The sequence below is a fragment of the Sorex fumeus genome, unplaced genomic scaffold (genome assembly GCF_029834395.1).
Source record: "Sorex fumeus unplaced genomic scaffold, SorFum_2.1 ptg000063l, whole genome shotgun sequence".
Classification (NCBI taxonomy): Eukaryota; Metazoa; Chordata; class Mammalia; order Eulipotyphla; family Soricidae; genus Sorex; species Sorex fumeus.
The window spans coordinates 71,906,187-71,919,511 of NW_026606120.1; the positions used below are offsets into that span (position 1 = coordinate 71,906,187).

The 13,325-nt window shown below is 41.8% G+C and overlaps 1 protein-coding gene across 1 annotated transcript in view; it reads left to right on the forward strand.

Annotated features, from left to right (window-relative positions):
* The window catches only part of SKAP1 (src kinase associated phosphoprotein 1), a 320,308-nt gene that overhangs the window by 262,059 nt on the left and 44,924 nt on the right, over positions 1–13,325 (forward strand). Inside the window, exons 5-8 of the mRNA XM_056126663.1 lie at positions 3,877–3,954; positions 5,349–5,432; positions 8,513–8,637; positions 11,228–11,291. Coding sequence (XP_055982638.1) covers positions 3,877–3,954; positions 5,349–5,432; positions 8,513–8,637; positions 11,228–11,291 — 351 coding nt within the window. The remainder of the gene's footprint in view (positions 1–3,876; positions 3,955–5,348; positions 5,433–8,512; positions 8,638–11,227; positions 11,292–13,325) is intronic.

Sequence of the window (13,325 nt, forward strand, 5' to 3'; positions counted from 1 at the left end):
TTTCTATTAGGTTTAAGTGGCTCTGAAGATCTGTTCATTTGCCGGCAGTTGTAGATTCAGGCATTTAAGATTCCTTCAGTCTCATCTCCCCAGAACCCTGACTAAGGTTCGGCATCTGCAGGATCACTAGTTCCTGATCAGTAGAACCCTGAGATATCACTGAAAGAGGAGATAGATTGATTATGATGATGCCTTCCCATCTTGATTATTTGGATTTGGTTGATAATCAGAAAACTGAGGTTGAGCTCAAACTCAACTTAATACTGAGAACAAATTTGTTGTATTCACCACACAATACCTTGCTCCTAAAAGGTAATCAATAAAATAGATATTGATTTGGGGGCCAGAATCATAGTACAGCAGATAGGATGCTTTCTTTGCATGTGGCTGACCCTGGTTTGATCCCAGGCATCTCATATCGTCCCCCTGAGTGCCAAGCCAGGAATTACCCCTAAGCATTGCTGGGTGTGGCCCCAAAACAAACAAAAAAGAAGAATAGATACTAATTTGTTTATATTTTATACTCTTATATTTTTCTGTTACCTCCCCAACCATCACCCCAGTGCCATTTCCCTCCTGGCCATAAAGGAAATCAGGTGAGAGAGCTAGTTCATCAGCACAGAAGATATCTGCGTAACACATTGTACAAAAACACAGCACATTTACAAATTGCCAGCAGTCTTCTCTTCAGAATCTTGTTGGTGAAGGCCCAACAGAGAAGATTCAAGAACTCATTCAGGATCCAGTTTTAGCAAACCCAGTGTGGTTCCTGGGGAGAGAAGGTGGTGACGGGGCTGTCCCTCCTCTCCTAGAATTAGTGACTTAGAGCTTGAACATCTCCGCTGCATGATGTTTTTGTTTTCTTGGTGGTAGCATTCTTGGGTTTCGTTTGGTGGGGAGAGAAGAGCCTCATGCTGATAATGTACTGAAAGTAAATGAAATTAAATAAGCGAAGCAGTGCTCATCACTACTTCCTTCCCCCCTGGGTAATTCAATTCAAACTCTCTCTCTGATGGCAACTCACAGGGACTGTCTCCGTCACCCCGCTGGGGCCTGGAGTCTTAACATCTAAATAAAAGTTTCACTCAAGCATTTTTTATGCTCCTGCCAGCAGGATCAGTGAGCTGGTGTGGGCACATTAATGTAATATTCATACTCAGACTCTCCCCACACACGAGGCAATGTCTTCCCATTTTCATAATTATAGATGTTCCATAAAATGGCATTTAGATTTGCATTTAAAAAGGAGGTTTGAATTCTAATAGAACGTTTAACATGTCTTTTATGATTCAGACTCTCGGCATCTTTAACGAGAAGCTGTGCCTCTAAGTTTAACAAGACCTTAAAGAAGGGGAGGGGGGAAAAATTGTGATAGAAAGTCCAAGCTTAGGAGATCTGGTTTTTCATATTCCCTGTGTCTTCCTTTAGTTTTTAGTCCTCAAGGAACAATTTGGGGACTACTCTGGGGAGCAGATCACTGTCCTTCAAAGGACTTCTCTACCATTTTCAATCCTCACCCATCCACCGCCCCCTCTGGACGATCTGATTTTCTCCTTGGAGAGCATTTTCCAAAGGAGATTGGAGTTTCGGGAGAAACGGCAGAATAGAAAGGATACCAGACAAACGAGCTTGCCTTTGCTGCTGCTCATCTTACGCGTGTACCCTGAGACCCATCCAGGAAGATTTAGAGCAGCCACCGGGTTTGCTTAACTGCCAACTCTGTTTTGAGTTTGTGCTAAAACACACAAATATGGTTCCCTGAACCTGCCAGGAGTGATCCCTGAACACAGAGTCAGAAGTAAACAGTGAGCACTGCAGGTGTGGTGGAAGGAAGGAAGGAAGGAAGGAAGGAAGGAAGGAAGGAAGGAAGGAAGGAAGGAAGGAAGGAAAGCTAACATACCAGGTGCCTTCTCTTGTTCATTACAAATAGTGTCTTAAAATGCTGCTTTCAAACAAAAAAAGTGTGTAATGTCAAATGCCATCTCATAGATCCACTAAATAAAAGTTATTAGAGATTATAACAGATGTTCAGAAAACAAAGGAAGGAAGGAAGGAAGGAAGGAAGGAAGGAAGGAAGGAAGGAAGGAAGGAAGGGAGGGAGGGAGGGAGGGAGGAAGGGAAGAAGGGAGGGAGAGAGGGAGGGAGGGAGGGAGGGAGGGAAGAAGGGAGGGAGGGAAGGAAAGAAGGCATATACATGTTTAAAACTAAGTTTGAATAGTTTAGAAGAAAAACATAATTTTAGTTGTATTTTAAAGTTTGGAGGTTCTAGCAGGGGAGCGCAGCTACTCGTATACCCTCAACCGAAGACCGGTTGTCTCTATTCTATTCGGGGAGGGCCGTCCTCTTTGACGAGTGCGCAGCTTAGGGAGGGACACACATGGAGCGGTGAGGGAGGAAGGGGACACCTGCCTAGCCAGCCAGATCAGCCGAATCAACCCTGGCGATCAATAGGGTGACAGATGTCGCAGCCAGATCGCCCTCACTATAGCACTGTCCTCCCATAACTTGAGCAGGCTCCAGTAACATCTCCGTTGTGAGACTTGTTGTTACTGTTTTTGGCATATCGAATATGCCAAGCTTGCCAGGCTCTGTCCTGTGGGCAGATACTCTCGGTAGCTTGCCAGGCTCTCCAAGAGGGACAGAAGAATCGAACCCAGGTCAGCCATGTGCAAGGCAAACACCCTACCTGCTGTGCTATCGCTCCAAGTAAAGCTGTTTTTTAAATAGTGTCTTAAAATGCTGCTTTCAAACAAAAAAAAAGTGTGTAATGTCAAATGCCATCTCATAGATCCACTAAATAAAAGTTATTAGAGATTATAACAGATGTTCAGAAAACAAAACATTTCATTCAAAAGTATTAAGATATTTATAGGAGGCACAGTTGGTTCATGTTTGGTTATTCCTTAATTTGGTTTGTCTTTTTGTTTGCTTTCTAAAATTTTTAAGACAAATCAAAAGAGACTTCGATTAAATAAAAAATGTTAGAATTCTGCTAGCCTGCTACCTTCATTTATCAATTAAATACAGAATTGTATGTTTTGAGTTTTGTTATATTATCTTATTTTTGTAATGGAATCGTTTTGTTTTTGAGAAGTATACTCTTATCTCTTTGTCTCTCTCCCTTGCCCCTCCCTTCTGTAAAATAAGTATCCACCCCCCCAGTAGTGGAAGATGGATTAGAATCTTGACTTCTCAGTAAATCTGTACCTAACAAGGCTAATTGAGAGGCAAGCATGTCAACTGTCTACGATTAAAGGCTAATGTTGGATTTAGGTTCTTCTCTTTGTAAAGACTCTGGTCGTTCTTACTCATTTTTCCATAGTTTGAAAAAACAGGATTTGGTAGCTATTGCCAAATTCACCTTGCATTGTCTTTTTGTGTGTGAACTTAATCAAATTTAGATTCACTAAGATAGCTTTCTGTTTGTTTAAAAAAGAGTGAGAGTGTTTATTGCTCCCTCTGAGGTGACTGTGTGTATGGCAGACTGTATCACTCATTAAAGCTTATCTGTGCTGGAAGCTATTCATTTGACTTTTGATTATCTCAAAGTGGATTATCCAATTTGGAGCTTATGTCCACAGCAAATTCTTAATTCTCTGGAGTCTTTTTCTGGCCAATCAGTATGTATTTTAAGCTACCTCCCCTTGCACAAACTAATGTATATTTAGATCATTTTCAAAGATCTTGGCATTGTATATAATTAGAAAGAAAATTTACCTTTTCTTTCTCCAATCATATAGGAATTGTTTTATTTTCTGCTGTGTTTCAGCAATTACCCTCTGCACTCTTTCATTAATGTAGATTACCTAAAGTAGCCTAAATAAATGAAAATTCTGTCAGGTTTCAACAAAGCTAAAAAGATGGTGTTCCTTTTAGGAATGGAAGACATGGCAAGAGGAGCTCAAGAGCTTGACAACATCATTAAGCAAGGATACTTGGAGAAGAAAAGCAAAGGTATTGATAAGTCCTATCCATCTAGAACATTCCAGGAAGGGAAGGGAAATGAAAAGAAGAAAAGCTAACATACCAGGTGCCTTCTCTTGTTCATTACTATGCTAAGTAGATGTGAAACAATAGGAAGGCAAGAAGTCTAGAGTTCATCTGTAGGCCAAAGAGACATGGTCTCCAATTTTTGGCGACTATGAGCTCCATCAAAATAAGGACTAATTCTGCCTTATTGTCCTAGTACACAAAAAGTGCTTAACATAAGCACCATGGTCTCAATGAATGATTTTTTGTCTCACTGCTAGGTGTGTTCCCATAAGAGTAAAACTACAAAAATGTAATTTGTGTAACATAGGTGAAGCTGCCCATTTTCAAGTTTCAGAAGAGCCCCAAATTCTTTTTTATTGTTGTGGAGGGGGCGGGAATCACACCCAGTGGTACTCAGGGGTTACTTCTGTCTCTGCACTCAGGGATCACTCCTGGTGGTGCTCAGGGGCCATATGGGATACCGAGAATAGGACCCAGGTCAGCCTGGTTTGCAAGGCAAACACCCTACTCACTGTACTATTGCTCCGACCCCAGAGCCCCAAATTTAATGAAAATTCATGTGAGTAGAACACTATATGGGCAAACTGCCTTAGCACATCTTAGTTAGCTCTTCTCAGTTCGATGACTGGGACCATCATTTTGGTTTGCTAAAAGACAACTTAGAAAGACAGCACAGGGACTGGAGCGATAGCACAGTAGGTAGGGTGTTTGCCTTACATGCAGCCAACCCAGGTTCGATTCCCAGCATCCCGTATGGTTCCCTGAACACCGCCAGGAGTAATTCCTGAGTGCAGAGCCAGGAGTAACCCCTGTCCATCGCCAGGTGTGACCCAAAAAGAAAAAAAAGCACAGAGGCTGAACTGGTGGATGCTCAGACATTCCAGGATCGTATCTAGCAGGGCTCACGGGGTGAGTAGGGGGCAGGCAGTACCAGGGAACAAACTTGGGACCTTGTGCTTGGGACACAAGTGTCCCTGAGTTCTGGCCTCTCATCCTACTCCATAAAAGTAATTTCTCAGAAATAAAAGCTTTGGCCCAGATAACCAAAAAATAAGAAAAAGCACAGAGAATTTGAAAAAATGCAGGCTGAAATGAGGCCCTGTAATATGTAAAGGAGTATAGAGACAGCTGAGCAGGAATAAAGCATGCAGACCCTGTTTAGGATTTAGCCTGAAACTGAGCCCACTGGACACTGCATCAATACGGGAGAACCTGTGGGAGTGGAAGGGAGAACTTCACAGTCCATTAACCTGGGAAATAAAATAGTAACACCCTAGACTGTGTTGTTGGATTTTACAGACTCTTCAGTGATGGTAGTTACTTGAATTTATGTCCTTAACTGCTGTTCTGTTTAGATCATAGTTTCTTTGGATCCGAATGGCAGAAGCGATGGTGTGTTGTCAGCAGAGGCATCTTCTACTACTATGCTAATGAGAAAAGTAAGTGTCCTACCTATGCACTGTGGTATTTCCCTCCTGGATACAAATCCTTTGTAAATTCTCAGGCACTTAGGTCACACAATAACTGTCCTAAACTATAACACCCACATAGAAACATGCTTACAGAAGAAATAGACTCCAGAAAATTCCATCTTGCCAGAAATTATTTACCATTTAAACACTAGATTGGTGTGGGCAGCATATCAAGAGTTTAATAATGAACAATACTACTTTATCTAAGTTAAACACTCCAAAAAAGAAATACAGACTTTTTCCAAACGTTAATAATATAGTTACTATTGGAAAATATTTACTCTGAGAAAGATTTGAAGAAGTTAAACTTAGTCCAGCAGCCCTGAAATCAGGCTTCAAACTATCCTACTGACTGCTGGGAAGTGGTCCAGTGCATATCACTAAGGCCCATGGAGTGTTGAGACCCAAATGGCTGCTGTGCCCAAGAGACACCCACCAACCAGATGGCAGCAGCAGCGAAGTGTTGACTCAGGCCAGAGGCAGCTACTTAATGAGCCACCACTGACTCAATCAAGCACAGCATTCAGGACCCATCCCTAGATCTCCCAACCATGCTCAGCATCATTGCAAGAAGGAATGAAAGAAGCACAAATTAGAGGCAGCAACAAATAAACACAGACTAAAAATGAACCTTGTCGGTGACTCCAAACCTTCACGCAGTGGCTGTCCTTCTGCAGCACTGGGCTGTCCCAGGAGCAGTTCTACAAAGCAACAGGGCGCTCGTGTAAACCACCTTCGTGTCAAGGCATTTCCTTTCTCCCATCTTACTCCTTTCCAACTCTTACTCCTCTTCCAAAACCTGGACATCCAATTTAGACAATAATCACCTACCTGTCCTTTGCCTTTGGTCTTTCTTCATGCTTTCAGTACTAACATAGCAGAAAGTCTTGTGGTTTTGCTAAATGACTTAGTATTCTTATGATTAGCAGTTGGAGGGCATACAGGGAAACAGAGAGATAGCATAAGGATTAAGGAACCTGCTTTGTACCACATGGTCCCCTAAACATTGCCAGGTACTGCCCCTGGGAAGCACCCCTTGGATAGCTCCCCTGGCACCACGGGGCCCAAGAAGCAACCACATTCTCAGGCCCTCACATTGAACCATTGGTCCAGTTGGCCAAGAATCACCTGGAGTGGCCTTCATGAGCACCAGGAGAACTGCTTGGGATCCCCACCCTACCCGCACCCCCCAAAAAATGACTTGACTTTTGGCTTTAAGGTAATTGCTTCACCCTACCTCTCTGGCCTACAGCAGGCATCACTGACCTTTTCTTTATTCCTCATAGACTTTCCAAGGGGAAATGTATGGCATCCTACTAGGAAATGTTAGCATCCTGACTCAAAAACTGAGCAGTGAGTTCCCGTATCCACCCAGCACCCAGCCCACTCAAACTCCACAGTTTCTCCTCTGAATTCCAGATATAAGCCAACCAGGTATTCTGTTTTTTTCTTTTTCTGCCATGCCAGGATCTCACACTTTTTTTTCAGGAATACTCCTGGTAGTGCTCAGGGGACCATATGGGATGCTGGGAATCAAACCCAGGTTAGCCGCATGCAAGGCAAATGCTCTACCTACTGTACTGTACTGTACTACTGCTCCAGCCCCAGATCTCACACTTTTAAGGCATATGCTGCATATCTGTGCTCAGGGATTATTCCTGTAACGGCTCAGGAACCAAATGGGATGCTAGAAATTAAACCTGGGTCAGCCACGTGCAAGGCATGCGCCCTATCTGCTGTACAGTCTCTCCACAAACCCCCCTATTTTATTGCCTTACGCCTTCAAACTAATATGACATTTGTGTCATAATTTTTTTAAATTTTACTGGCATTTAAATAAGTGGTGTGCATATCTGGATATAAAACCAGGTACCGTGTCCATCCATTCAGAGTCCTTTTCACTTAAGGTGAGAGATGGGGAGGGCAAGAGCGAGAGAGTTGGAGACTTTTATTGACCATTTTGCTGTCAGAGTGAAATAAAATCTGGTGACCAAAGAAACAACAAAACATTTTAGTAGCCAGTTAGAACAAGGAGAGATACTTTAACAAAAAAAGATTCTGATGTCAGAAAGCACTGTTGCATGGCTCCCTTCTCGCCAGTTATTTCTTATTGTGCCCAAGACATTTCCTTAGTCAGTACAGAGTGTTTGTGTGTTTCTTTTCGTGCAAGCAGGTGAGGACAGTCTTTTTCTTTTCTTGTAATATTATCACTGCTATCCTTATCAATATCAAATTTATTCACCGAGATACAGGACACAGAGCATCATATAGACAACAGGCTCCTGTCCTCCAGCTATTCTGCCAGAACCTCACCATGGGCACACAAAACCACTGGGAATCTCCTCTTATTCTCTCCTATTTTTAATATCCATTTTTTTGCTTGGAACAGAAAGATAGCATAGTCTCTCCTTTCCTTTCCTTTTACCTTTAATTTCCTTCCTCCTCATCTGATGCTCCTACTCTGCTACTTCCTGATTTGATCTCTTGGAAAGGGCGGTGGGAGGAGTAGATAAAATACTGAGTTTTAATTATTCTCCTCTGCATAAATACCCATCTGACCAGCAATAGGGGGAGATCCGTCTAGCCCAGATGTTACGCAGGGCATGGGGAGAGATCCCAGAAACATATACTGTCCCCCTGTGCTGCTGTCCCTCCCCTCAAATGTGAGCTCTGCCGGCCCCGATAATAATGTTTCAGCTCTGTAATAGCCTTCAAGAGTCTCACATTTACAGCCACACTCTCCCTGCTGTAATAATTCCTTCTTTCTGTTATTATAGATCTCTTAACATTCTAATAAATTCTCTGTCTCTGATGTACTCTTTTGGCAAAATAACCTTTCATGTTGCATTTCCCTCGCTTGGCAGTGATTGCTGCCTCGCTGTCGCAGTAGCCTCTTCTTAAGCTTCCCTAATAACCTTGCCTTGACTGTTGTGGTTCCTCAGGGATGGAACAGCTGTTTCTGTGCTTTTACCTTCCAGACCAGAGAAGATCCCTTCCCTTGGCAGTTGCCGCTCTCTAGGGATACAGGGAGCATTCCTGTCTTGCAGGCAAACAGCCCAAAGGGACCTTTGTCATGAAGGGCTACAGTGTACGGATGGCCCCCCACCTGCGAAAAGACTCCAAGAAAGAATCCTGCTTTGAGCTGACCTCACAGGATAGGCGCAGCTACGAGGTAGGATGGGTTGGGAAATGGTGAACCTCAGAGCATTGCATGCGAGCTGTGGGTGGCCACGCTGGGTTCCATTTATTGTTACCTGCCCCTTCTCTTTCTTCACATATACTCACGGTGGCTGTGTCATGGCTTCCTTCTCTCTATTGCCACTCTCATCCTAGACCCTTCTCTTGCAGGCTTCCACCTCCTCATCCCTCCCCTTCTCAGACTCACACCCTAGGAGGGCCTTGTCTATAGCAGCAGATGGTCATAGTCTACTTTCGGTCTACTTTCATGGAGTGACTTCCCCTTTCTCTCCATTTTTCAACTGATTATCTTCACTCCCATGAAATCCAGAAAAGAAAAATCTGACTGTCACATGAAAAATCATTTATCCTTCCAAATTCATCTTGCTATTCAAAGTAATCTTCCTGTGAGTGGATGCAATGCATATCTCTGGAAGTATTTCTCAGATATTGGTGCCGATGATTACTGAGCAGGAACAGTGACAGCTGAGGGACCAGAGAACATGGGGAAGGTGGGGTGACAAAGGTTTATTCTTCACTGTGATCATATTTATATATTTGACATGATAAGTAATATGATAGATAATAAAGAGAATTCCTTATAAAATTAAAGGAATAAAAATTTCTGAGACCTGGTGATTTTCAACAAAAATACATTTTTATATAAAGTATGTATACTAGAAATAGTATGTGTATACTGTGTGTGGCTTATTGATAATTTTATTTGGTCACAATTATAATGAGACAATTTAGAAAAACTTTAAATTACAAAAAAGAGAAAAACCATGCTAAGGTTAATTAATATTAATTACTTTGAGTAACCCTTTGTTCAAATGTTCGTCATTATTTATAGCCTTATATTTTTACTATATCTTAACCCTCATTTTGATCAAACTGTCCTAGATTTCCATTATGCAGTTTCAAACAGATTGTCTTAGTTTAAAATAAACCTTTCTATAGGATCTTTTGCAAATGTACATAATATAGATGTATGTGCTGAGCATGACTCTAAGTTAATTTTATTATTCAATTCTGATGGTGTCTTATTCAGATAAAAATTTATACGGCAAGTCTAAATCAATTTCTTTAGACATTTTTTATAAAAATGTGTTTTCAAGAAACCAAGAATGACAATGTCTATTAATAAGTATTAAGCAGAAATCTAGGTTTCTTACACAGCACACATCTTTATCTTACACTAATGGCCAGATAATAAAAATGTTTTTCAGGAGCAGTCATTTCAAGTTGATTCATTTAAAATGAAAAATTGCTAAGGCTTGATGCTTGACTGGCCTGTTTTGTGAATCAGAATGTAGAGTTTGTTTACTTCTTCCTTTCTTTGGCCCATTGAATTCAAGTCATTACCATGGTCTGTGGATTCTTCCTCTACAATATCCTTTGGATCTTTTTCTTATTTATTCCCACAGCCAGCACAATAGTTAAGTCCCTATCACTTCACCCAGAGGACTAGTTAAATAGCCTTATAGTTGGTCTTCTGTCTCAATTTCTCCCTATTCTCATCCTCCCTGTTCACAACTACTGAAAACATCTCCCACTCCTTTTACTAGAATTTATGGTCACTACCTAATGTCTGCATTTTAAGTCTGAGCTCCTATTGCTTAAAGTCCTTTAATCAACTCTTCTCTGACCCTCATCCCTTCAGCTTTATCTGTTGCTGTTCTCCAGTGAAGATGATATTTCCTACCTTTCTCGTGCACAATCATGTCATTTCTAACCTTTTGAAGATGGTACTCTCTGATTTGAATGTTCAATTGTTCCCACCACTCCATTCCTACCAGCTCATTTTAGAAAACAACCAAAACCATATCACTTTAACAAGCCACTCTACCTTACTCTGGATGCTTCTCTAAGTTGGTACTTAGATTCTAAGTACTTAGACTCTTGTCTTCTTGCAATGTCCAGCTACTAGCCAATGCCAATGTAGGTACTTGATAGTGTTCCCATTTCAAATGTATGTATTTTCTCCATCTCTGTACCTTGTTCTTTGGATTCAGGAATTTTGCTTTGCCTTGATTTCTGTAAAGTTATCTCAAAAGCCTAATGAGTGAGTGGATAAAATAAATGAATGCATATGGACATAAATGGCTGGAATCTAATAGCCATCAACATTTTGTATGCAAAATTGCTGAAAGGGAAAATGAGTTTGAGTGATGCTTTTGCTTTGTTTCTAAAGATTACATAGGCAATACTGGAATCCTAACGTTCAAGTTGACTCTAAAACTTGACTTACAAGTTTGTCCCTTTGAACTCACTTGAATTCCTATCAAGTAAAGTAAGTAAGTAAGTAAAGGCCCTCCCGTTGATCATCGATTTGCTCGAGCGGGCCCAGTAACGTCTCCATTAGAGACTTTGTTGTTACTGTGTTTGGCATATCGAATACGTCACGGGGAGCTTGCCAGGCTCTGCTGTGCAGGCGAGATACTCTCGGTAGCTTGCCGGAGGGGCGGAGGAATCGAACTCCAGTCGGCCATGTTGGCTGCGTGCAAGGCAAACGCCCTACCGTTGTGCTATCGCTCCATAAATTGTAGTAAAAGTGACAAATTAATTCACTAATTTTTCTCTAGTTTACAGCAACCAATCCAGCTGAAGCCAGAGACTGGGTAGATCAAATAAGCTTCTTGTTAAAAGGTAAGTATTGTTATTATTATTAAAACAATACAAATAGTTGTGTTGTTTTGTTTGGTTTGTTACTGTTGTTTTAAGTGTTGGGGCTTGAATCCTTAAGCATGCAAGACATGTGCTCTGCCTATGAGCCATAATCCAAGCCCACAGAGGATTTGTTGGTTGAAGTTATATTGCATAAATATAATCCACATGCTTCAATTTGTATTTTTCTGCCCTTTACCTTCCACCTTTCCTACCACATTCCCCACAACAAAAAACAATATTGAGCAAGAATCACAAGATAAGGAAATTGTCAACCTGGGATTGATATAATTCTGACTCATCTACCCACAGGCCAGTGTGTAATATTCATAATCACTAGAAAAGAAAATTCTGGAAAGACAAAGTCCATTCAATCCAGTGCCTCCTAACTTTACACTGGGGAGAGAAGATGTATGATATCAAACTGAAATTATCTATCTAGGTACAACTTCGGTCCAAACTTTCTTGTTTTAGGCTACTTAGGAAGCAGTAATCTAAACTCATCTAGGTGGCCTTCATGAACGTTGGGCACTAAAACCAAATTACTCTTTCTCAAATCACAATAAAATGTCCCTTGCTTTGAATGGAAAGAGTCCTGCCTAAAGATGGTAAATGACTGCTCTTAGAGTACCCTCTGCTGGCCAGCCTGCAGACATGGCAGTGACAATGGCCCAGGTAGAATTGTCTGGGGGTGGCCTGGTAGGTACAAGAAGCCAAATTTGAGTCTGTCAGTCACTTGGCATCAGATAACCCTTCTATGCCATCAGGGCAGGACCCTGCCACCAGAGGAAGGTAGAGACACCCATTTTGGATATGGCCCCAGACCTAGAGAGAAGCACATAAACTTTAAAACACCAAAAGCCCTTTCACCCCAGTTCTTCATTCTACCATGAGATTGCATTGTGGATAAAAAGAAAGCATCCGAGCTTTAATTACAAGAATTGCCTGTTTTACTCAGTTTATGCCTTTGCTATCACAAAAACAAACTATTGCGTCTACCAAGAGCATCCCGTATAATAGGCTGGAACTAGGCAAACATGAACATTGATGGTGAGACTACAGGGTACACTCTCATCTAGGTGCCTTGGATTTATGCATGTAATATACCCCTAAGTGTGTAAACCTCAATAAAACTCAAAGCAGCTTTATTGAGCCATACCCCGTGGTACTTTCAGAATCCCACATTGAAGAAATTATTCATTCCATTTTCTTTTAAAACAAACAAAATAATAGCAAAAGGTTTTAAGCCACAAATGTGTCTTTGATCTCTCCCTTATATGAATGAGGTGGCAACTGGCATTCAGATGAAAATTGGTACAAAATCTTTATTAAAAGCCTAATCAAGCCAAACTGTTTTTATTGTGTTTTGAAATGAACACCGGATGTTTCTCCATCCTGGCCCTCCCCAGAGTCCACTGACTGCTCTTGCCCATCCTGCCCAGGCTCTCCACAGGGGTTCAGAGAACACTTGGTACTGCACGTCAGAGAATGAACCTTCCCAGTTCCTCCTTTAAATTAAAAAAAAAATCTCTCGCTCCTTCCCTGTCCTCCCCAGCAGTGTAATGGCTCAGTATTGTCCATGCAGTGACCCACTTTAGGTCAGTTAGACTGTACAGTTGCAAAAGGACCTGGTACCCGCCTGGCCACACCATTCCATTTGGCCATATATTGCTGTTATATGTTTTCCATATCCTGCTTTCTCTTCCTCTTCCACTTTTTCCCATTTTTCTCTTGGTCAACTTGTCTGAAAATCTGTGGTGAGATGCTGGGCTACCATCTAACAGCAACATAAGCCTGCAGAAGCCACCGTCGTTCCCACGGCTCTGTGCACCCTGGAGAACCACGGCCATCACTCACCCTTCCAGTTTTCTCCTTGACGAGTGGTGCATAGCAGGCTGGCATTTCCTCTGCTGGCCTATTTTCATCCCTTAGCCTCGTGTGCTCATTCGTGCACCCATACTTTTCAGGGCTGCTTCATCCTGATCAAGTTTTATTGCAAGGAAGGATTTATGTTGA